The following is a 24367-nucleotide window of genomic DNA, read 5'->3' as shown; positions in this document are numbered from 1 at the left end:
AAAACCTGTGAAGTTGCTGGGAGGCTGCACAAACGGTTCATTATCCTCTGCTTGACAAAAGCAAGAGGCATACTTTTCCGCACTGACTCCTTCCTCTTTGCAATGCACTGTGCATACCGGCTCCTGGGTGACATTAACGTTTAGGCGGGTGTGTGTACACCAGAGGAATACAGGAATGCCAAGCATATCCCAGAGTGGCAATATAGATTAAGCTCTTCTTTTGGTGATATTAGGACAAACCTGCAGGAGGTCTCTTGAAATCAGAGGGGCAGATTATTTTGATAATAAAAGCAATCAGAATCTGTCCTGCCCAGGACATTTAAATGACACCACTGACTGCATGAATTTCAGGGATGTGCAGTCAGGGTGTGAATGGGACTGGTCTGGGCAGGATTTTTGCAAAATTCTGTGGATCTGGCTCTGCAGAAGGAGGCAGGATGGGCAGAATACCCTGTGCCTCTTCTTATCCTGACTCTTTGGCTTCACTGCTTGGGATGGGCGAGGGCAGTACAATATTGAGTGTCCACCTTGGGAAAAGAGCAGCCTAGAGCACGATTCATCTCCACCACCAGTGGCTAAAATCTGTAGACTGAAGGACCTCCCTGAAGGTTTTCTTTCACCTTCTCCTTAATTGTGCCTAACTCTGTTCCTGCATGGAGGGTTGCCCAGCAGCTGAGGAACAACCCTGCATTCCATTCTGGCTTTTGTCAAGGCCTCCCCACCACTCTTCCTCCTTGCCCACATCCTCACAATGCTATCTCAGACCTTCTGGGTGTGCTTCTGCCTTGCAGACAAACCTGCCCTCATCCAGATACCCGTGTCATGCATGGCACACTGCATGTGGCATCTCATCATCCCTGCCCAGGTGATAGCCATGGTTGGGGTCCATAAGGAGAAGGGTCCCTCTCAGACATTTCAGGGGCTGGGACATCATCTGAGCAAGTCCACACCCTTGAAGCCCTCTTCTTACACTGTCTGGCCTCCAGAGTGCTTCTCTGCTGCATGACTTTGGGGCGCACTGTGGAGGCTGGTGGGGCTCCAGCAGTCCCGGTTGCACCCCAGTTGGCATCTTCAGTGCCTGGCCATGGTGCTGTGCCAGCCCTCCTGGCCATGCCTTCAAAGCATTGTGGGGATCAAAGCATCTCTGTGCCCTCCAGTATGACACAAGCTTTTACCTTAACCTTTGGGTGCTGAATAAATTCACTGTGCTGAATGGCAACCCCTCAGTCCCCCGCTGTGCAGGTCCCCAGGCTGTAGGCATGTGATTTATCTGCCTCTTCAGCAGTGATTTGGGCTTAGACAGGTTTTACCAGAATAATTGCCTGCCTCGGCTGGGGACAAGAGGCTGACATAGGAATATAGAGCAAATAAACCCTGACTAGCCATTCACACCCACCCTGTCCCACCAGCCCCAGTCAAACAGGTTCACAGGGCAAAGAGTTCACTTCCCAGCACATGATGGAAGCTGATAAAAATCAGCTCTCGCACAAGCCAAAGCACTCAGGTTTTCACTGCTTAACAGGTCTTGTGAACAGCGTCTGAAGTGCTCCTGTTCAGATGAGACACGTCCTCTTCAGAAGGCTGTACTTCCCTTTCAGCTTTGCATTTTCATTCCTCCTGGTCTTTTTTTTCTGCCTTTTTTTTTCATAGGGGTTTCGAAATGAGGCCAGTGCTGGAGTATGATACGAAACTTGTTTTTAAGGAAAAGGGGACAGGACACCTCGTTCAGCATTTGAACAGTGATGCCTCTGGAATGCTTCTTCCTGTCATCCTGTCTGCCAGGGAGGGCCACAGGAGTTAATGTCAGCTTCACGTGTTGCTGGAGGGGTGCACAGGCGCAGCTGCTGCACACACACAAGGCATGCACAGGCACCTGACGAGAGCTTTACACACCACCTCCCACACCAACCCACGGATGCAAAATCTGTCACCTCCATTCCCTGCCATATAGCCATTATTGACTGACTGAATGACGAATGAACATCCCTTTGCACTCAAACAGACACCTCCAGCCTACAGAGCCTGTTGCTTGAACGTTTTGCTGTACTAACTGAATGAACACACGCATTTCTGTCACGCATTTCTTCAAATGAACAGAAGAGCGCACACAGAGGCATAGTCTGCCGTATGACATTGCCTAGGCATAATAATCCTCCCAACTCCGCTTTGCAAGTAGCTGCTGCTGTTCACACAAACACTCTCATCTCCACCACGGACTCTTCCCCAGTGCAGCTCATCTCCCACCCCTGACCCATAGTAACACTCAGGTGTCCAACCCACAGGCTGTCATTTGCTGTCCAGCATCTCTGCCCATCACGCAGCTGCTGTGAGAAATCACTGCTCAGTCCCTTATTAGTATGGAAAGCAAAGCTAATCAGGAGCAGCAGCCACCACATGTCCCACCTGGGCAAACCGGAGGACTGAGCAAGCCCCGGCTGATGCAGGCAGCTGGGTCTCCTGGGGGTAAGGGTGTTGCTTTCATGTTTGAAATGAGAATTGCCACAGACTCGAATTTCATTTTGTCTCATAGACTGTACACATGAGGTTGTCAAAGGCCTGGCTGTGAGCAAAGTGCAAGGCGGAGATAAGGCCCTGTTTACTTACTAACGGAGAGATGGCAGATCTTACTCTTCTCCTCTGAAAAACAGACCTGGTAAATGCAAACAGCTCCGGCTGCCCCGGGGAAAGCAAGCTCCGAGGCACAGATTCTGACCCTAAGGATGCATTGATGGGTCTTATTTACTTGGCATTTTGGGGACAAGATTTTCTCTGAATCTCTGATCCGACACACCAGCTGGAGTTGTAACAGGTCACTGGTGTGGGTTCCCAGTGCTCCCCTAAGCCCCAGCAGTCCCTGAGGGTTGCTAATGTTTCTGACTCCTGCACCAGCTTTCCTAATGCACCTTGTCCTTGCCTTGCAGCAGGGAACCTTGTTCCCTCCTCTCTCAGCTCTGCTGAAACCTTTCAGCGCCCTTGTAGTGCCCCATCCCTCATGCTCCTGAGCTCAGGAACCAAAGCAGGGATGCCAAAGTATTAGACAGTATGTGCTGCAAGGAAGGGAGCCCAGCAACCAGGTGAAGCGTAAATGGGGCTTCCAAGTGATCTGATTCTTGCTGTTTCCTTTTGTTCCCTGCTCGTCTCGCAGCAAAGGGACCTCTGACCTCAGCACTGCGCTATTTATCAGCTGCTGTCTTTGATTCCCTGTACGAGGGATGCAGTAAGTTCCACACCCAGGTTTGCTGGCAGACAGCTTTCTGGGGCCATGTGTGCTTGTGGTTTGATCTCCTTTGCTTTGTGCCTCTGTGGCAAAACAAACTGAGCTGCGCTGTGAGGAATTCCTTGAAAGAAAGGAAGGAAAGCATCACCTGGGCAGATCAAGTCACCTAGCTCATGAACTGTCTGCCTTCCATGCAGCTCTCAGCCAGTGCCACCACACCATATCCAGGGGACACTAGCAAAGCTGGGCACTTGTTATCTTTGGAACAGATGGATCTAAAGTCAAGAAAACCAGTATGGAAAGGGAGATTGAGTTAAGGATAAGGCATTGAAACTGGAGATCCTAGCCCAAACTGAGGATGCTCATCTTGCCCCTGGCGCCAGCCTGCATTGGATGTCCGCGGTGCAGCGTGACCTGCCTGCCATGGTGGAGCCCTGGGCATAACGGGAGGGCAATGTAATCCCTTTGAGGGTGGAAGGTCCCTTGTATGGTCTGCTGTGGATACCATGTACAACCCCCTAAGTTTCAGGGCACTGGATCAGCCACTGCCAGACGGGATTGGGATGGGGAAACGTGGCAAACTGAGTCGGGAGGTGGAAACAATGTGGTGCTGAGCCCCCCAGCCTGGCAGGAGCAGTTCATGCCCCTCCACCCCCTCTCTCTGTGGGGAAACTGAGTCCTAGGGCTCTCAGTGCTTTTCTTCAGCCATTCAGCCTGCAGTTCTCCTTTGTCTCAGACAAGGTGTTTGATGCCGAACGTGGGCACACACCACAGCCTACTCCCTGAGTGCATCCTGGCAGGCTGGTGTGCTGCGTGCACCTCACTCATGTGTGTGAAACACCATTTTCCACAGTTTCATGCATCGATAAGGCAAGACAGGTGTTCTTTCATCCAGGGAGAGATTTACAACAGCTTATCTCTCTTTCTAGACGTGCAAAGCAGGTCTGATGTGGTTTGGGCATTGTTTCTCCTAACAGCAAGCAGAGAAAGCAGAGACAGGATGCCTGTGCTCCCAGCGGGGATATGACAGCTCTGCTGAGAGAGAGGGCTGGGCCCAGGGAGTTGGAAAACGATGTCTCAAAAGTCCATCAATATCATCCTAGGAGGGAACTTGCTGGGCTCTAACGTGGATGGCCTTCAGCCTGAATACATGCAGGTGTAGTTTAGCTCAAAAAAAAGCCCTGGGGATGGCCTGATTCTGGCCCCAGGCACCATCTCCTGCCAGGAAGGACAAAATTCCCTGGTAAAGCATCTCATTTGGTTGCAGCCGTTTATGGTTTGAGGCAGAGTGGCTGCAGGGCAGCTACAATAGCCATGGGGGGCCAGGCAGGGGGAGATGAGCAGGCAGGAGGGAGGGAGCGGATGACAGAGGAGAGCTGGGAACATCAGACTGGGCAGAGAATGCCGGGGAACTCTGACAAATGGAAAAGGCAATTAAGATGCAAAGAAGGAAGAAAGCGAGACCTAAAAGGTAACTGACTAGAAAATTAAAATTATTCAGCTACAGAAAACAGATCTAATGGCTTCAACTGATGCAGTCCGTGCCAGATCAGCACAACCAACATGTGAGGGGGAGTTTCCTTAAAGGTGCTGAGGACAGAGAGGAACCCCAAGGCCTCTGGGGTTTCCAGAAACCACTTTCCTCCCTAGTCACATTCCAGTCTCCTGCCTATGCCCCGATTTCCTGCTTCAGCCTTCAGGTCCCTGTCTGCCAAACTGCTTTCCCCAAGGTGGGCTGGGCACATTTGTACCCACGCTGCAGCCAGCGGCTTCAGCACACAATAGCCAGGCTGTGCAGGTTTCCTTGCTTATAGGGCAAAATGCCCCCACTGTTGTTTGTGGCGTTCATTACTCCATTCTCGTGCTATACCTCACTTCTATTATTCCTGAATATTTTTTTTTTTGGATGGTTCTTCCATCTGCTGACATTGTTTCAAATTCTAGTCTTGTCCTCCCTGCTATTTACAGTTCCTCCCAGTTTGCTGATGCCTATAGATGGAAGATGCTTTCCACCACCAGGGTCATCACCAAAAGCATTAGCCGAATGGGGACATCCCACACACTTTCCATTTAATGGATCACCATGAAATTGATGGGAGGGAATGACAAGCATGCCTACTGATAGAGAGAGGTGGTGGGGACCTCCGGGGACACCAGGAGGACAGGGAGATTGAGCACCGGTGCAGTATGGGTGCTGACAATGTCTGGTGCTGAGGCTGAATCAGGCTGTGCAGGTGACTGAAAGGATAAAAGCTTGTGCAGGGGGGAAATGCAAAGGTGCACACCTGGTCTAGATGAGCTGACTTAGCCTCTTGCTGATAAGCCCCATTCTGGAGAGGGCCCATGTCCGCAGAATTGTAAAGGGACAAGAGGCAGTCCTGGAAGGTGGGAGAGCAAACACCTTGGTCATCCCACCCCATCCCTCCTGTCGCTGCTAAAATGGGAGTGTTGTTCACCAGCAGGTATCATCAGTGCCAGCTGACTGGTGCTCTTGACAGCAGTCACTTTAAGGATGGATATGAGGACAGCCTCTCCTCCTGTTAGGGTAAACATCAAACAGTGCTATGTAGTGGCTGTAGTGGGGGTCTCCTTACTCCCCCTCCCTTCTCCAGAATTTCTTGCCTAACACCTTGTTCCATCTCTCTTTCATCAAGTCTGGGCTCCCAGCTGCTTGTGTCCTGAAGGCACGCTGAGAAAACACTGCATATTATAGGATAAGATTGGTAAACAAGGGTTTCTTGCTAGTTTTCCATTTGTTTTTATTCTGTGAGCATCAGCTAAAGCCACGGGGATAGGGTATTTAATTAGAATACTGTCTTTCACCTTTCTTTAAGCTCTGTGGGGTCTTTTCAGGGGGATCCCATTACAGTGATGTTCAGGAATGGCTTTACTGGGGAAGCAATGGGAGCATACCCCTACAGTGTCTTGCCATTGCCTAGCAAAGCTTCTGCCTTGGGGTTACCATTCAGCAGGATTGGGTTGCCAGGTGGTGGACAAGGAACCTGCAAATCCATCCCAGGGCTGTTTCTGGCCTGGACTTAGACCCTCTGGCAAATCCTGCTGAGGCTCATCAGATCCCAGTGGATTCTCTCTCTGAGATAATACTGCCACATAACTCTATTCCTCTTTAATATCATGTCCCTGATAAAAATGCCTATGATTTGTGCTCAATGCATTGCAACATCTTCCCCTGGAGGGTTCCCAGGCTCTTTATGCACTCTAATTAATAATGATCTCCCTTACCATCACAGTAATTTATTTATGCAGCACAAAGGGGCAGGCATGCTGCTTTGCAGAAAAAATACCTCACAACCTTTCAATGGTGATGGTGGAAGCTGGAAGTCTTGCTTTGAAATCATGGCCTAGAGTCTGAGCAAGGAGATCAGCTGGTGCTGAGGCTGCAGACAGTGCTCTCATCTTGCAGCTGGGCTGCATGTGTCTGAACCCTCTTTGCAACCTGCTGCTCTGTCCCTGCATTGCACAGGTTCAGACGAGTCATGCCAAGACTCCCCAAGGATGTCATTGGACTAATGGTTTAACCATGGACCCGTGGTTTAACCAAGGAGTAATGGTTTTAAACTAAGGGAAGGTAGATTTAGACTGGATATGAGGAAGAAATTATTTACAATTAGGGTGGTGAAACACTGGAACACGTTGCCTAGGGAGGTGGTGGAGGCCCTATCCCTGGAAACCTCCGAGGTCAGGTTGGATGGGGCTCTGAGCAAGCTCATCTATGTAAAGATACCCCTGCTCACTGCAAGGACATGTGACTATGTGACCTGCAAAGGTCCCTTCCAACCCAAAGCATTCTGTGCTTCTATGGTTCCGTGACTCTTGCCTGATGCCTGCAGGCCAATGAGACAAAGGCTGTGCAACCAGCCTATCTCCCGGGGCTGAAGCCAGTGATGCTCAGGCACATCTCACCTTTTCGATGGATGAATCATGGCCTAAAAATCAGATGAGGTTAATTCCACCACTGGCTTGCACAAGGCACTGCTACCCATTCACTTGCCATACACAGAAGCAGGTGGCCATGCGTGGGAGAGGTGACGGACACATGTGCACCCCAGGGGTGGACTGGCTCTAAGGTGGGGGCAAGTCCTGCCAAGAAGCAACACTTTTGTTACAACCTTGTTCTGCTAATTGCCTCTTTATGTGACTCTGGGAAAGAAGGAAAGGTGCTGCCCCAGTACTATCAGGCTGCAGAGCAGGCAGTGCCCCAGGGCTTTTAACCCCACAATGTCCCTGGCAGAGATGATACTGCCTGGCTCCAGGTTGGGCATGGATGCAAACCAGCAGCTTAACTCTTCCAGGCTATTTGGAAACACAGAGGTGGGATGTGGGCAGAGATAAGCCAAGAGGTACAGGATGCCTAGTAAGATTTATGGTGTTGTGTTTTCAATTTGCACATCAACACAAGACAAACAGATGAGGTTTCAGTACAGCAAGCTCAATTAATCAGGTCTTTGACAGTATGAAGCTGGACATTATTAATCCCTTTTGCAGGGAGGCTGAAGGGGTAATAATTATACTTTCCCCAAAAATAATAAGAAAGGACGTTCCTCTTGCTGCTCACCCTGCAAAAATATTTCCTAACTGCAGTTAGGGAAGTCTGGGGAAGGGGGATGCAGCCAAAGCATCTGCAGCCTCTAGGAATGGGGCAAAGGGACTTCTCCAAGGGCTGGAGGAGAGAAACATCCTCACTCCCAGCTTGAACAGTGCATTCTGTGGCCACACTGCAAAAGCGATCCAGCCCCAAAACCGCCCACATGGCTGCAGAAGTCAGAGTAGCCCATTGCTTTCCTGCACTGTGCTGCGCAGACACCGTCCTGATACATCTATCTCCAGACAATGTCATCTTCCAAGCGGGAGACATTTAAACAGTGAAATGCCAAAGGAACAGTGTGGTATTTAAAGGCAAAGATGCAATTACTAAAGTTCTCGGGAGAGCAAGCACACAAATGAGGGAGGTCCAGAGACAGGTTGTTTATCCCGCTCCTAAATCCACAGCAATGCCATGTGTTCTCTAGGAAGGAGATGTACAAACACGAGGCTGAGATGAGTGGCTTCAGCAGGGACAGATTTGTTTGACGGTTTGCCATTAGAGCATCTGAAATACCTGACATCGCCTGCAGCCATCAGGAAGTTGACAAGCTGTGGTTCCTGCAATATTGTGCCTGGCTGAAACCTCATTACAGTCATTAGTGGCAGAGGAAGCATCAAGGGCTCTGTTCACATGCACACCCAGCAGGTGGGAGATAAGCTGGAAAGGAAAATAGCCAGGCAAAAGGCATTAGTGGTAGGGTAAATTCTTGGCTGGGGATTAGATCTGGTCCTAAGCCCTCTGCCTGCTGCTCTGTCCTTCCCCTAGGTCTTGTCCCACCGTATTTAGCATCCCCACCATCCCCTTCATCATTGGCAACAGGAGCCACTAAGCCAAAGGAGCCCTAAGTGTCTGCTCTGGCGCTCTGGCATGGAGCTGGAGGTGTCTGTATGGTGCTGCTGCTGCTCCAGGCTGCTGGGAGGTGCAGCAATGGATGGGGCAATAGGTACTGTCATAACGCTGTCATTACAAGCCAGAGTCTACTCACAGCTCCTGACACCACAAGAAATACCTGTTTGCTTTTCTGATAAGATTGGTGAATTGCCCACAGGGAATGGCCAGCACAGATGTGGGACTAAAGGTGTGGATAACCTCACTGTGGCCATACAACATTCCAGGTGAAAGAGCATCCGGCCTCTCCCTGCTTGCCTCTTCCCCTGTTTCAATGATGGACACATTACAAAGCTTTCTCCCGTCATTCTGCCTGAATCTTTGTTCTTTTGCATCTGTCAAGTGCCTTTGGTGCTGGGCAATGCTAAATAATGCTAATTTTATTCCAGCTACTGTCTTGTGCTTAAAAACACTGTTGCAGAGGAACAAAAATCAACATCAGGTGGAAGTGCCGGCTTTGAGAAAGAAGTGTCACAGAAACAGTGGGGGGGCAGGACTGAAAAGCTGAGGGGGGTTAGAGGCTGAGAAGGAGACAATGGAAGTGTCTGTGAGATACTGTGTGAGGAGAGAAGATGCTGGAGCTCACACCCTCTGCAGCACCAAGCCCTCAGCATCTCCCACTGAAGCAGAAAATCTCCTTCTTGGTCTTGGTGAAGTTTCTTGTGATTGAAGGTTGTGGTGTGGCAACCCACAAAATCCAGCCATAAGGCCCCCAGCGTGGCCACGCAGTGTGAACAGGAGATCTCCTACAAGCTGTGCCTCTGTTCAGAGATGCTGAAGCACTTTCATGGGTTCCCTTTACACCTCCAGCTTCTTGCAGACTGCAGAGCGTTGGCCCTGGCAGCACTCTGGCTTCACAAGTGGTTTAAGACACCACTACCTCCAGCAAAAATAATATCCAAAGATTTGCTGTTGCCTGTGGAGCGACAAGTACTTTTGCTGTGTTGCTGTGGTGGTGAGATTGTGCTTGGGGGGACAATGGCTGTATGGGCAAACCACACTGACTTTGCTTGGGAGCGAAGCAGGGAGCTCCCAAGAAACGGAGAGGACACAGTGGCAGCTTGTCCTGCAGCAGTGAGATGGAAGAAGACAGCCATCCACAGGGTTGCCTGGTGACAAGCTCCAGTAAAACGAGCCCCTGGCATACAGGGTGCTGCAGGTCCTGTTGAGCCTAGGATCTCCTCCTGGTGGTTTTACCTTCAGCTCCAGATCCCAAGCAGTGAAACAGGGCTTTCCTCCCTTTCCCAGGCACCTCTGGATGCTGGCAGGGAATTTCCATCTCGACTCTAGGTCAGCCCGGGGCGTTATTTAATTTGACCCTAATCTTTTTTAAGAGCTGAACTAGATGGAGGGGAAGGTAAAAGCATTTCCCCTCTGCCCTGCCCTCCCTGCTGGAAGGTTAACACATCGGGCATTTCCTGCCTGTGCAGATGGGGTGCGCCTGGAGTTTGTCAACTCAAATTCATATTAACTCTCAATTCAGTGGCTTCGTGTGAGGCCTCAAGGGCAGGTGGGGTGAGCAGCAGCCACAGATGTGGGCAGGCAGGGAGAAAGGCAAGGGGCAGAGTGACGCTGCCAGCTGGGCCTGAGGAACTCACCCTGTAAACATTGGTGTTTACAGGAAAGGAAAGAGCAATGAAGGGAAAGAAACCTAAGAATCAGGTAAGAGTGATGGAGGGGAGAGGCAGATGATGAAGGGAAGTGATAAGGAGAGGAAGAGGTAGAGGGACATGGATAGAAGGGGAAAACCTGGGCTGCTCAGGCTAGAAGGAACTCTCATGAGGAGCTAATCTGACCACCCGTGTGTTCTAAAGCATTGAAATAGAAATGAGCAAACATAGGTAAAAAAGTCCCCTGAATATTTGCTTGTCTGGAAGAATGAATTTGCGTGCTCCGGGCTGTGCCCTCTCCTGTGTTTGCTTTCTGCAAATATACAGCCCTCAGGTTTTACCCATGCAGACATTGGAGGAGAACTAGTCGCAGTATTGTTCACACAAATTAGTGCAGAGATGAATTGGCTCTTTCCAAATGCCCAGTAGGGAGCAGGACCCAGCAAACCATCCCGAGGAACCATCCTGCCACCACGGGCTGCTGGGGAACAGACTCACAATGACGCATTTTTAGAAAAATCACAGATTTTAAGAGCAAATTGAATAATTGTGACTTGCCATCCATATCTGAGGAGCTTGCAATCCACTTCCAGACATGCCCTAGGCAGAAAAGCAGGAAGATAGTTTTTCTTTGTGTGAAGTTTTGACTTTGCTTTTCCACATAGGAGTGTGAAAGTGGCTGATGTAGTGATGTGTTCTTGATTACAGGTGTGTTTGGAAGGGGACACATAGAGCTCTGTGTGTTGGCAGGGCTTGTACATGTGACTGTGACCTGGTGAATGGTTTTATAAGGTCATTAGGATCCTTTGTAGCTCTCTAGGCTGCTCTAGAGGGAAACCTCTACCCAGCTGTGGCCAGATGTGAAGGCCAGGTGGTGTCTGCTTCTGCTCAGCTCTTCTGTTCTGCTCTTGCTGATTCTGTTTGCAGCCCCCTAACTCTTTAAAATTCCTGTCCAGTTGGCCCAGTCAGTCTCCTGTTTTTATTCCAGCCAGTGGCTTGGTGCAGATGTAATTCTGCAGTGCTGGGCAAAGCAGTAGCTGCACTGTCCTGCTGGAATAAGGACATGGGACATGCTCCTGGTAACCCTAAGGAGCTGTAGGGGTCTCCATCCCAGCAGTACTTCTAGTTCCCCACAGATGGGAGCATGGGAGTTTGGTGGGACAGAGCAGGCCCTCTTCAAGCAGGGGATTTCTGTCCAGAGGAGGAGACGTGATGCTTTGCAGTCCCTTTCTCACTCGCTGGTTTTGAGGCCTGTAAAAAAACCAAAAAAATCTGCTGTGTTGGGGGATGCTGTGAGTGCCTGGGGCAGGTGCTACCTTGGAGCAGCTCTGTGCTGTGATGGAAAGAAGATGCTAATCCACTTTGTCATCTCTCCTCAGAGCAAACGGAGCCCTCAAGGAGTGGAGACCATCATGTCTGAATACGGGAAAACTGGCATGGCATATCCAATGGTTCCCCAAAGTGCCTCTGAAGTATGGATTGATGTGTGCCCACTTACCTGGGTGGTGAAAAATGCTAGCACCCCTGCTTTTCCCAGTCAATGTCAGCAGTAGTGTTGTGGGGTCAGGATGACCTATACCCACCTTCTGTGCTCCCCATCAAAGCCATGGGGTGATTTATTTCTTTGACTCACCACCTCTTCACATTTTCTGCAATTCTTCTATGTAAATCATGACACTGATTAATAACACTTAGCACTTTCCAGCTCCAAAGCACATTGCAAGTATTTCCTAATTAATCCTCACAACACCATCATCAGAGAAGGCAATGTGCCACCATCCTGACTTAGCAGGCTTGCAGCATTCTGGCGGACAGAGGTGGAAGTGTTCATATGCACATCATTAGCCCCACGCTGCTGCTGCTTAATGAGTTTCCTTGCACCAGAAGGGAGCATCACACAGTGCAGTTCGGAGCAGATGGAGCTTGCTTGCATGCCATTCAGAAGATTGAGAGTAGTGCAGTTTCTCAACTTGCTGTCTCTTTGTGGGGCTTTTGGCCGGTGGCAGAAGGATGGTGCCTGTGGGTGCTTTCCCACCTCTGGCACAGGGGTCCTTCAGTTCCCATGTGGCTGCAGCCCAGCAGGTGCAACAGTGGCTTCAGGGGACTTGAAGAATCAGCTCTGCCTCTAACTGAGGAGGAGTCTGCAGGCAAGAAATGGAAGCCACAGAAGCATGAAGGTCAGTCAGGAAAGGGTTACCAGACATTTAATGGAGACTTGCTCTGAATTGACACCTCCTGGTAGATGCTGCTGTATCTCCTGGAAGATGGAGCCTCAGAAGGGGTTAAAATAGAGTTTTGAGGCTGCAAGCGGGGAGCACAAAACAGATCATTTTTACCCAAAGCAATTTCCCCGGTAGATCATTTTCCCACCTCCTCTCTGCTATTATGGCAGGTAATAGTGACTGAATGACAAGTTCACGGCTCTATTCTCCATCCTGCTTTTCCTCTTGCTCTGTCTTGCAGGCAAGTAATGAAACTGGTTGCTGGAGATGTCAAGTCCCAAGGTACAACCGTCAGCCTCACAGAATGCAGCAGTGGAAGGCAGTGAGGACAGCTCTGTGGGTCACTGGCCTGGATGCTGACGTGCCTGATGGCTTCTCGTTGTCTCCTGCACCAAGCCCGTAAGATTTACACCTGCCTCCTGCAGCCTCAGCTCCAGGCAAGGGCTATTTAGTTCCAGTTTTTCTGGAAAAGAAGGGCTGGATTGTGGCCATTCTCACCTGTGCAGGGTAGCTGAGAGGGATGGGGAACCCAGCTGCTCCTCTGCCACCTGTCCTGCTTTGGTGCATCGCACCCTGCACTGAGCCCCTTGCTGTGCACCTTTTCCTAGGCATCCCTAGCTCTGCGTTTCACTTCAGCGCTTTCCAAAGAGGTCTGGCATCCTCTCCCTCCTCTCCCTGGCCCTTGCCCCTCAGGCTCATTAAAAAGGCTCACAAGGTGCCCTCTTGACTCTTGTAACACGGGAGCACATGTCTTCAAAAAGCCAGGCTCTGGCAATATCCCCTGGGCTTGCCGCTGGCTTTCCTTCCCCTGCTCTCACAGCCCTCCCCAGGGGGGCTGTAAATTTGGCAGGAGCTGCATTATTTCCAGACCAACCTCATCTCACGTTTCCCCTGCCACTAGCTTAAGTGTCACACCTTCCCACCGGCCCCATGCCCTTGTTGCTGCCTGCTGCCCGCTCTGCCAGTCTTTTCAGGTAGAACTGGGACCCTCAGCTGGTGCAGACATGTCCAGCACTGGATTTGCAGGCACCGCTGCATGCCCACACTGCCCTCTGTGCATACACATGCACACATGCTCACATTTGAATGCAGAGACAGGTCTGTGCACACCCTCACTGCCCTTCCTCCTTGTATGCAGTCTAGGTGTCTGGAGGCTCTTCCCAGTGCATCCTAGGATTTCAGATGTTCTGGTGGAAGAACTGAAAATCATCTGCCTTTCTGGTCCCTCCTAGGGATGGAAAACTGCTCGTAAGCATGGTCAACATGAGACTCAGACCTGTCAAGTGAGCAGGGACTTTGGCTTCATACAGCAATCTATCGGATTTGCATCCTCTGAGACCTCTGTGCTGTGGTGCCTCATTTTCCTCCCTGCCATCAAGCAGGCTTGGGTGCTGCTCCACGTGCAGAGTCTGTATGGGAGACATAGATGTATCATGGCTTGTATCATCCCTTCTCTCACCCAAAAAGCAGCCAGAAAAATCACTGCAGCTCACTGCCTGGGTTGATGTATCATGGCTTTTATCATCTCCTCTCTCACCCAAAAAGCGGCCAGAAAAATCACTGCAGCTCACTGCCTGGGTTGTGAACCAAACCACAGAGTAACATTCTCCCCTCCTATCCCCTAAAGGTCCTGCAGCATCCTTCTCTGTGTCACCCAGAGCCACAGACCAGGTGTTTCAGGGCGCAAAGCCCCTTGGATCCATGTCTGAATATTCTGTCCTTGCCATCGCTGATGGGAGGCAGCTTGGTGGGGCACTTTTCATCTCACCCCCTTTTTGGCAGAAAGGAGAAGAGTTGCTTCCGGCTTGCATCCACCGGGTCCTCGGTGTCTGAATAACCCTACCTTTGTTTGGAGGATCTCAAAGGCTCCTTATTCATTAACCCCACCAGAGACTTTCCTGGCAATTAATTTTTAATGGGCTGAAAAATTCTCCTCCTAACCCCGCTTTCTTCAGAACAAGCCTCCAAAGCTGCTGCTCACCCTCTTGATGTTTCTAATCATTATCTCCTGCATTCCTTTAGCTGTCTTAGAAACCAAAGCCGGGGAAGAAATTGGAAATTGTTATTATTTCATTTGGGTTAAACTGTATCATTTCAAGTTTTGCTCCCCCTGGGCATGATCATCAGCATATCTGATCAGCAAACATCTGCCTAAGCCACCCGCTTACGCCTCCCGGGAAACTCAGGGGAGAAAAAAAAAGCAAGACGAAGACACTGACGTCAACCTCCTGCCTTTTGGTCTTTCCCCCCTGAGTTTTATTTCTAAGGGACATTTGCATAGAAAGAGGATCTTTGTTTCTAAAGGTTTTGCCAGCTCCTGCTGCCGATTACCTCCATCTGGAAGCTTAATCCATTTCCCTGTGGTCTCTGTGGAAATCAGAGCTTCATGCCAGTGTGGTCCCTGCCGCCCCCAGCCCTGTCCCACCACCCAAAGGTCCAGCAGCCTCATGCGTGTACCATATTGCCTTCAAAATCTCACAGCAAAGGAGCTTAGGGCCGCAATTGAAGATGCCTGTGGTGGAAGCGGGCGCTGGCGCTGCAGTCTCGACATGCGACCTTGCCCATCCCGTGCCTCAGTTTCCCTGGCAAGAGCTAAGGGCAGGTGCATATGAGCTTCAGAGTCCATTTGTGCAAATGAATTACCACCCATGAAGTTACTTTAACACGTGAAGAGTGACACTGATGCATAAACAACAAAAGTAATTTTTACAGTGCTCCAGGGGAATGAGGTGCTAAATTAGTAATACAGCAAACTTGGCTATGACAATACATCAAGTGTCATCATTGCAGAGGCAAAGGCAGCTATAGGGCATTAAAACCACCTCCTACACAGCCTGGAACACCCCTGGACAACCAGCCACCTTCTCCCCCCACTGCCTCTGCTGCCTGTATCCTGCCACCTCCACCAGGACCTGCTGTCTTTATTGGCTAAAAGGATTTTTACGACTCAGCTGGTCAAAACATATCTGAGTTTTCTTGTGGGCGTTTCCCCCTTTCCCAAATCATGTATGAATTTATTCTGTTTTGTTTTTTTTTTTTTTTTTCCTCAGGATGAAAAAGAAGGAGACAAGGAGAGACTTTAAAAGAACAATCTTTGGTAAAAATATCCATTTGTTCCATTAAAAAAATATGGTATTTTTATGTTTAGCTCTCTTCCAATGGAAATTTATAAACAAAACAAAGTTTTCCCAGGGAAATAGTATCTTTTCCTCATTTGTCAAAAAGGCATATTTTATCCCCTCCACTCCTACAAATAATACTGAGATGAAAAACATCTTGTGGAGTTGTAAGAGCTCTCAGTACTATGTGGAGGGAGGGAAGCAACAAGAGCATCTTCCCTTGAAGAAGTAAATGCTGCAGCAAGGGAGATAACTGCAAGGATAAATCCTAAGGGATGGGGTTTGCTTTGTTGTTTTGTTGGGGGTTTTTTTTTGGTTTTGCTTTTTTTTTTTTTTTTTTCTTTTAAATCTAGGGCCTGCAATGCCACATCCTTTGAATCAACATGACCATGGGCAGATGATGCTGAGCTAGTGGCTGTGTGTCAGGGCGTGTCGCGTCAGCCAGAATGCATGGAGTGAAACCTACCCCTCCATGCAGCTGCATCTCCTTGGGCTGCATTGTTTAAACCCATCCCAATATCTCTGAAACTTACGCTTTGGAAATCAGGAAGGATGCTCTTTTTCTTGGCATTTGCAGTATTACCTGGGAAGGAAGACTACTGCTGGCCTTGACCCAAGAGAAAGCCTCCAGAATGGGAGGTTCAGAAGAGAAAAGCAATTCCTTTAGAGGGTTTTATAATTGATCTGAGTCACGGGAAGCAATTAATGTGGAGCCCCATGGTATTGCTTCAAAGCAAGGATGGATTTTCAAGTTCGTAACAGATAAAACCAAGAAAAGGGGTCCAGTGGAAATTTGTGTTTTGAATGAATGAAGCTCCTCCTGCAGCATTTGCAAGTGCAGCTGGTTTTCAGAGAGTTTTTTTCCCCTTCTTTTTATTGAAAATGCCAAACTGTTGAAAGCAAAACAGCTTGTGAAAATGCGTGGATTGTGAGGAAACTTCAGTCTCACAGAAAGAAAAAGGGAGGAAGTGGTCAAAACATCAAAATGCTTGTGCATAATACACTGTAATGTATATAAAATAATTTAATAGTAATGGGTAATTAAAATCAGGACAAAACGTTTTGATTTTATCCAACTGTGCTGAGTTGACTGACTCAAAATGATTAAATTCCAGTTCACAGGGAAAACTCTGCCTTTGTTTTGTTCCGTTTTGGAACATGGGCTGTTTTGAAACACTGGACTCTCCTGAGGAGCAAACTCCCAATTTCCTCTCGGCAATAGCTGCTGTGAGAGGTGGGCTGGTCTGATGGAGGAGGGGAACGGGGTCCCCACCAGGGAGCTGGGCAAGACTTATAGTGAATTCCTACAGGAAAACTGAGCGTGGTATTGACATTACCCACAGCAGAAACCCATCCTGGGGAGGGTGAGGATCCAAGGCGTCTGGGACTCCGGGGTTGGCTTCAGTGGTGTGCACGGAAAATGCAACCTCCTAGGACCTGTGTAAACTGGCTGGGCCAGTGATATCTTGATGAGTAGTGGCTCTCAGTGGTAAATAATTTGGTTGAAAGCACATGTGCAGTTGGGGGGAGAGCAACACATACCAAAGTCTTCTAACAGGGCAAAAACGTTTTCTTCCTCTGCTCATCCAAACATCTCTTCTCCTGGGATGCTCTGCTATACACCATGCACAGCCTGTCACTAATCTGGAGGTCACAGCTCTGGCTCATCACTGACCCCTCTACCCCATTCTTTTTTTCTGGGGTTATTATATGAAAGCAAAGACAATTTAGTGCTGGTGACACAAGCAAGGATGAGGAATTAAAAACATATTCAAATCCAGCTTCCTTTCTGATGTGGTGCTGGCAAGTCGCAAGTAAATCTGAGATAGTGAGTAGTTGTCTTTCTCTGAGCACAGCCAAGGGAAGATAGACCTGCTTTTTATGATTAATTACTCATTAATTCATTTTACATTAAAAGAAGTACTACTTTCTGTTTCCTCATTGCTGGCTTTTTTTTCTTTCTCTGTTTGTTGTTTGAGAACATCAATGAATACATTTAGGCAAATGGGTTTCAAAGTGTCATTGTGAAATGGAAACTTGAGCCTTGCAAATGTGACTTTCATTTTGGTTGATTGTTTTGGTTTTTTTTTTTCTTGCTTTCCTCTCAACCGCGATTAAACTATTTGCCATCATTGGCACGAATTCATGAATAGTTTCAGTTGTCTGAAAACTGTGTTTTTTGGGCATTAAACCCTTCATCTGAAGATCTGACTTCATATAGTCCTGTAAATAACACCACATGCCTTGGGCTGGGATGCTTCAAGGGCATGCTGCAACAGGTAGATCAAGAAGAGGGATACAGACATGGAAAACTTGATGCTCAAGATCTGCTTCATGGATGGGATGCAGAGAGCTGCATCCATGCCTTCACACCATGCTGCCTTGGGATATCTTGTTATTGCATGCTGGATGAGATGCAGAGGCCTGTTACTTGGAAAAGGACTTCTCCCATCGGTTTTAAGAGCAGTTTTGAGATCCTTGCATCCTAAAAAGACCCTTCAGCCACTGAAGGGTGGGTAGCCTTCTCTTCATGAGACAGCTGGAAACGTTTGCAAACTCTCAAAATCACAACCTCATTCGCAGTAGCTAAATAATCATTTAAGGGGTGAAAGTTCCCTCTTTCAGGGGAAAGAGGGGGTTTGGCTGCTACTTTCTTTGCCAGCCCTCTTATGACAAAATGCCTTCTTAAATACTTCCTCCATCAGTATTTTCACTTACAGGGCCAGTTTGGATCACATTTCCTTTGATGGTAAGAGGATGAGGTTTGCATGGTCAAAGTAGAAGTCTTAGGTGCCTGCACCTGAGCTGGAGATTACGCACTTCTCTTATTGCTGGTGAGACAAAATTGTTTTTTCCCTGGACAGCATTTCTCTCCTGCTCCATCTCCAAAATACATGGTCCATGCATGGTTCAGTGGGAGCCAGAACCTCCCCAGGGCTTGCTGCATAGCATGGCAGGACTGACCTGGAGAAAGTGGGGACTTGAAGCAAGACAGTGGCAGCCCTAGGATGAAGGCAGGGCTGCTCCTAGCTCTATCCTCTCTCTCTCAGCCTCCCCATGCCCTACTCACACCTTGTGCTTCACCCTGCATGGCCGGCAGTGCCCACCCTTTGTTCCTCTTTGTTTTTTTCTCCTGTTACTTTTTATTTCTCTTCTCATCCCCTGCCATTTATTTAGGTCTGAATGTGATAAAGTCCACATTTGGGCTTTTCTTAAAAGCCACATATTTGTGGAAAGTAATACTTAGCCAGACTCATATTCCATCCTTAACACAAATCTAATCCAGATACAAGCCAAACAGCAGGACGACAAATGCTCTTAATACTCACTGTATTTCTAGCATCACAGCTTTAATTGAAGAGAGAGGATACCAGGTTTTTAATTACTTTAGGATTCAGCGTACCTGCTGCCTGGCCCACCCTGGTCTCCCCCATCTGCAGTTCCTCTTTCAGGGGTAGTTCTCTCCTTTAATACCCCAATCTTTCTCCTTGACAGCTCCAGCCTGGCCTTTCTTAACCCAGGTTGTTAAAGAAGACAAACTGTCTATCTTTGTGAGAGTGTGCAAAGATGATCAGTGATTGAGGTGACCGCATTTTCAAAGAGGATTTAGTCTATTAATTGAATTTAGTCTATTAATTAATTTTTATTTGGTCTATTAATTTTTCAGGCTTCATTCTGATAATCTCTTTGTTATCCTCTTTGTTCTCTCTAAAGGTTTCCTTTTACATCTGTCTACCAAGCTCCAACGATGCTCCTGGGCTAAGCAGTGCAAATGCAATTTATGATTCCAAATGCTTCTTTGTGGAGCTTGTAAACCGGTGCTAATCCATGGAGATGATTAACAAAGCAGATCTGCTTCAGCAAGGGAGTTAGAAGGGCATTGATGGAGAGGAGGCTTCTGGGTCTTGTTGTCATGTTTGAACCATTCTCAGATTTCCGTGGTCCAACACAAACAACTGAGAGAGGACAGGGTTCAGCAGATGGGTTAACGCAGCAACCCTATCAGATAGAGATGACACTGAGTCTCTCGTCCTACAGAAGAGAGGTTATAGAGGTATTGCAATCATAGAATCATAGGATCATAGAATCATAGAATAGTTGGGGTTGGAAGAGACCTTAAAGAACATCCAATTCTAATCCCCCTGCCATGGGCAGGGACACGTCACACTGGATCGGGCTGCCCAAGGCCCCATCCAACCTGGACTTGAACACCTCGAGGGATGCAGCATCCACAACTTCCCTGGGCAACTTGTTCCAGTGCCTCATCGCTCTCATCATGAAGAAATTCTTCCTTATGTCTTGTCTAAAATTGCACCTCTCCAGTTTATACCCATTGGCCCTAGTCCTATCACTACAAGCCTTTGTGAACAGTCCCTCCCTGTATTTCTTGTAGGCCCCCTTCAGGTACTGCTGTAAGATCTCCTCTGAGCCTTCTCTTCTCCAGGCTGAACAACCCCAATTCTCTCAGCCTGTACTCCTATGGGAGGTGCTCCAGCCCTCTGGTCATCTTTGTAGCCCTCCTCTGGACCCATTCCAACAGCTCCATATCCTTCTTATGTTGAGGATTCCAGAACTGGACACAGTATTCCAGATGAGGTCTCACAAGAGAGGAATAGAGGGGCAGAATCCCCTCCCTCGCCCTGCTGGCCACGCTTCTTTTGATGCACCCCAGGACACAGTTGGCCTTCTGGGCTATGAGCGCACATTGCCAGCTCATGTTGAGCTTCTCATCCATCAGCACCCCCAAGTCCTTCTCTGCAGGGCTGCTCTCAAGCACGTCATCTCCCATCATGTACTGAAACCATGGATTGCCCCGACCCAGGTGCAGAACCTTATACTTGGCCTTGTTGAACCCGATGAGGTTCTCAGAGGCCCACTTCTCCAGCCTGTCCAGATCCCCCTGGATGACATCCTATCCTTCTGCTGTGACAGCTGCACCACTCAGCTTGGTGTCATCTGCAAACCTGCTAAGGGTGCACTCAATCTCTCTGTCAATATCATTGATGGAGATATTAAACAGCACTGGTCCCAGTATGGACCCCTGAGGGACACCACTTGTCATGGATCTCCCATTCAGGCTTTGAGCCATTGACCACTGCTCTCTGAACTCTCTGAATATGACCATCCAACCAATTTCTTATCCACAGCGCCATCCATCCATCAAACCTGTATCTCTCCAATTTAGAGAGAAGGATGCTATAGGGGACTTGTATCAAAGGCTTTTCAGAAGTCCAGATAGATCATATCCGTTGGTTTACCCGTGTCCACTGCTGTGGTTACCCCATCATAGAAAGCCACTAAGTTGGTCAGACAGGATTTGCCCCTGGTGAAGCCATGCTGGCTGCCACTAATCACCTCCATGTCCTCCACGTGCTTTAGCATGGCTTCTAGGAGGATCTGTTCCATGATCCTCTCAGGCACAGGGGTGAGGCTGACAGGTCGGTAGTTCTCAGGGTCCTCTTTTCTACCCTTTTAAAAAATGGGCACAATGTTACTCTTCTTCCTGTCACCAGGGGCTTCTCCTGACTGCCATGACTTTTCAAATATCATGGAGAGTGGCTTGGCAATGCCAAGATACTTCCCTGGCTTCCCATCCCCCTCCCCACAGCAAAACTTTCTTTCTCCACGGAGCTCCACCATCTAAATAGGTCTTGTTTTTTACTGGAAGGCTATTTGGGAGCAAACTCCAGCTCCTTTTGCTGCTAGCCACTCGCTGGTTTTCTCCTGAGCTTGAGCTGAGCTCTGCTCCAAAGTCAGATGCAGGCACTGTGAAAATCTATTGTTCATTAACCTTTTCAGTATTGCACAAAGAGCTGATCCATCATCTCAGGGGGATATTGCAGGACATCAAAAGGCTCATGAAAGATGATCAAAGGTGCGGAACAATTGCCTCCTGAAAAAGTATGGAAGTACCTTATCTTGCTTATGGTCCAGGAAAGGGGTAACTGAGGCTTCAGTGGTAGAAGGCATGAGAAGGTGGCAGGAAGCTGTATGGAAGCAATAGACACAACATTTTGCTAGGAGGCAATAAAAAGAAGCCAAGGGAGGTGTGATAGAGCTGGGGAACTGGTGGCTGCAGGATGGTCTGAGTCCTAAATATTTGTATGATTTAGAGAAAGACTAGAGAAATTCACAAAAGAAAAAGTTCTTTGGAGTCTGTAATGAAATAGAAAAAAAAATGTGGCTCAGGATGGCATCTAGGTGAGTGGGATAGAGAAGGTGCTGGGAGGATTTATTATGACATGCTTGCTTTGATCTTACAGGCTTTCTGGGACACGGAGGAAATGAGTGCTTGGACCTACCCAGCATGCCCTCCTTCCCCGGATCATTTTAAGGCTGCATCCACTGTGCTGAGAAGCAGCTGGCTGGAGCAGTGGGAATGTGGACACATCAGAGGGCTGAGGCGCAGCTGACATCCACCAAGCACTGATTCGTCCTGCATGCATGAGAGCCGTTCTTAACGGGACTGAGCGAGGATATCTGCTGGTTCTGGGCTCCAGCACTGTGATCCCTGCCATGCCTGATCCCTTCAGGCTACATGAACAGGATACAGACTTATGCTAACGTACAGGACCCTGCGGGACCATCCGTTTTGGAGGGTCTCTTAAGAGAAGCCTGAAGGATCCCAGCACAGGGATGTGCAGCCTACTATGGGTACAGAGGTGTGGATTCAGTGCTGCAAAAGGGACTGTTCCCACCCAAGACTATTTGGTTTGGAGTCACTCTGGAGTTCCCCTCATTGAGCTGCAGACAGGCACTCAGCTGTGTTTGCAAGCTGCATTTTGGGTGGGTGAGGGAGAAGAAAGGAAGTTTCACCTGCCTGTTTCCACCTGAGGCTTTGCCAGCTTCTGTTCAATCAACCACAGCCTCTCTGAGCTCACCTCCTCCCATACCTTCTCCTTGGAAACATTTTCCTTTCACTCCTGTGCTTTCTAGGCAGTGCTTTGCAACCCTTCCTGCCTCCCTGTCCTGCATCTTCCTTTGTTACCAGCCTCTTGAATGATCCAATTTTGCCACCATCAGTCCCTTGAACACCAATGTGCTCTGTGATTTACAAACCACGCTGCCTCCAGTGAATTCCTTGCCTGATGTTTTCTAAGAACTTTTGGGTAGAAAAAGAGCTATATATCACAGACCAGCAGTTTTTCTCCTCCTCCTTTTTTCAGCTTTCAGAGGACCAAGGGATTTTTTGAGAGTTCCTCAAAGCAGCTGCATGTGTTTTCAGCTGAGACGAGCTGTACTCGGAGTCCTGAACGTGAGGCCTCTGTGTAATCACAGGACAAGTTAAATCCCAACTCCGGGGGCCTTTTTATCTTTCTCGGGACTATAAGCGATGAGATAGTACAGAAGGACAAAAGGATTTAATGCCCTGAACCAGAGAAAAACAGCCTGTCTTCTGTGTGTGCCCACAGACCAAATAGGGAGCAAGCAGACACTGTCCAGGGAGTCTTTAAGAGAGAGAGCTGAGCACTTCCTCAGCTCATGAGGATCCAGTTGCAGTTGTGCAGCCCCTTCTCTTCGCTCTTGTGACATTTGTGACCTGGAGCAAGCAGACACTTTGTATGTGCATGCAGATACCTGTCCTGCGGCAGCTCCTTGGCTGAGACCTGGTACGCTCAATTCTCCAGGAGGAGCATAAGTAGCTCGTGGGCTGCTGCCATGGGTGGGGTGGAAGCTGTGCTGCACAGCAGCGAAATGGCAGTTGAGCAGTGGCCTGTCTGCTCTCCAGGGTTTTCATCATCCCATCACTTTGGCCGTGGCACATGCAGGGTTCTGGCAGCAGGGAAATCTAGGAGCCAGAGAGGCTGCAGCCTGGAAGGAATCTCAGCAACACGCCTTTGGCTACCTTTTTCCTTAGGACAGGTGTCTTGCTGACTTGTCCCTGAGTTTGGAGGAGGACAAGGACAGCATTTTCCTGTTTTCTCAGTGCCTGAATGAGTAAATTTGAGAGCACAGCCATCCACCATGCAGGAGGTCTGTGCACTGGGCTGTAGATGGGAGGCTGCTGTCTTTTATCCAGATGGTTTCCTGACTTTTCCTCACACTAGAAGGGAAAGACAGAGGTTTCGCCTTGCACAACAGCTCTGCTCTCTCTCCCTGGAGCTGGCTGTGGGGGTAATTCATGAGCAGGGATGACAGCCAGGCTGGCTGGTGGAAGAGGGCTGTAGGACTAGGGAGACCATCACCAGCTTCTGAAACCTCAGTGTACACTCCAAGCCTGCAGAAGGAGAACCACAGATACACTTTACATTTTAGCCATCCCGGCTTTGCACAGCAGGAAGGGCACTGCATCTTTTTAGAGGGGTAGACTGAAAGTTTGGCAGCTGGGATTCCCAGTGAGATGATGGGAGATGCTACATCTCCCTCCTGCTCTCCCACAACTGAACTGAGGTGCCTCAGTGACTGGCTGCACCCTTCCTGCAGGGATGACCTCATGGGAACCATCCTCTTCCCAGGCTCCCCTACTGCTCTGCCTAAGCTGTCCAACACACTGTACAGCCCTAAGCTGTCCATATGTGTGTCAGAGACCCTGCAGAAGAGAAAAGAAGCTGGAAGGATGAGCTTATCATACTCTTTACTACAGAGCTTCCCATCCAGGTGCAAGCTCAGGTGCTACCAAGCATCACACATGTGTGTTTCTTGGTGGCCAGAGAAGTCCAGGAGCCAGAGGCTGGAGGCACTGTGGGGCTGATGCTGCAGGAGTA

General features: G+C 48.9%; 1 protein-coding gene across 4 annotated transcripts; it reads left to right on the top strand.

Annotated features, from left to right (window-relative positions):
* Window positions 1-10339: 10339 nt before the first annotated feature.
* Window positions 10340-22093, top strand: LOC128850414 (uncharacterized). Of its 4 annotated transcripts, XM_054054612.1 has the most exons (5): window positions 10340-10373; window positions 11701-11793; window positions 12785-12942; window positions 15594-15640; window positions 21926-22093. In XM_054054612.1, exons 1-5 carry the CDS (start codon window positions 10347-10349, stop codon window positions 21994-21996), a joined length of 396 nt encoding a protein of 131 aa, XP_053910587.1. In that variant the 5' UTR covers window positions 10340-10346; the 3' UTR covers window positions 21997-22093. The 4 variants fall into 4 exon arrangements, with proteins under 4 accessions (XP_053910587.1, XP_053910584.1, XP_053910586.1 ...); XM_054054609.1 differs by having other exon boundaries at window positions 10364-11793; XM_054054611.1 differs by lacking the exon at window positions 21926-22093 and adding an exon at window positions 16240-17547 and having other exon boundaries at window positions 10364-11793.
* The last annotated feature ends 2274 nt before the right edge of the window (window positions 22094-24367 follow it).

Source organism: Cuculus canorus, chromosome Z (assembly GCF_017976375.1).
Source record: "Cuculus canorus isolate bCucCan1 chromosome Z, bCucCan1.pri, whole genome shotgun sequence".
NCBI lineage: Eukaryota > Metazoa > Chordata > Aves > Cuculiformes > Cuculidae > Cuculus > Cuculus canorus.
The sequence above is the reverse complement of the archived record's forward strand: the minus strand, read 5'-3'. Positions and strand labels throughout refer to the sequence as shown.

Coding starts and splice junctions, on each gene's coding strand:
- LOC128850414 (XM_054054609.1), top strand. CDS start 11,392: ATGCTCCTGGTAACCCTAAGGAGCTGTAGGGGTCTCCATCCCAGCAGT. Junction 11,794..12,784: donor TTCCCCAAAGTGCCTCTGAA/GTATGGATTGAT, acceptor TCTGTCTTGCAG/GCAAGTAATGAAACTGGTTG. Junction 12,943..15,593: donor TTGTCTCCTGCACCAAGCCC/GTAAGATTTACA, acceptor TTTTTTCCTCAG/GATGAAAAAGAAGGAGACAA.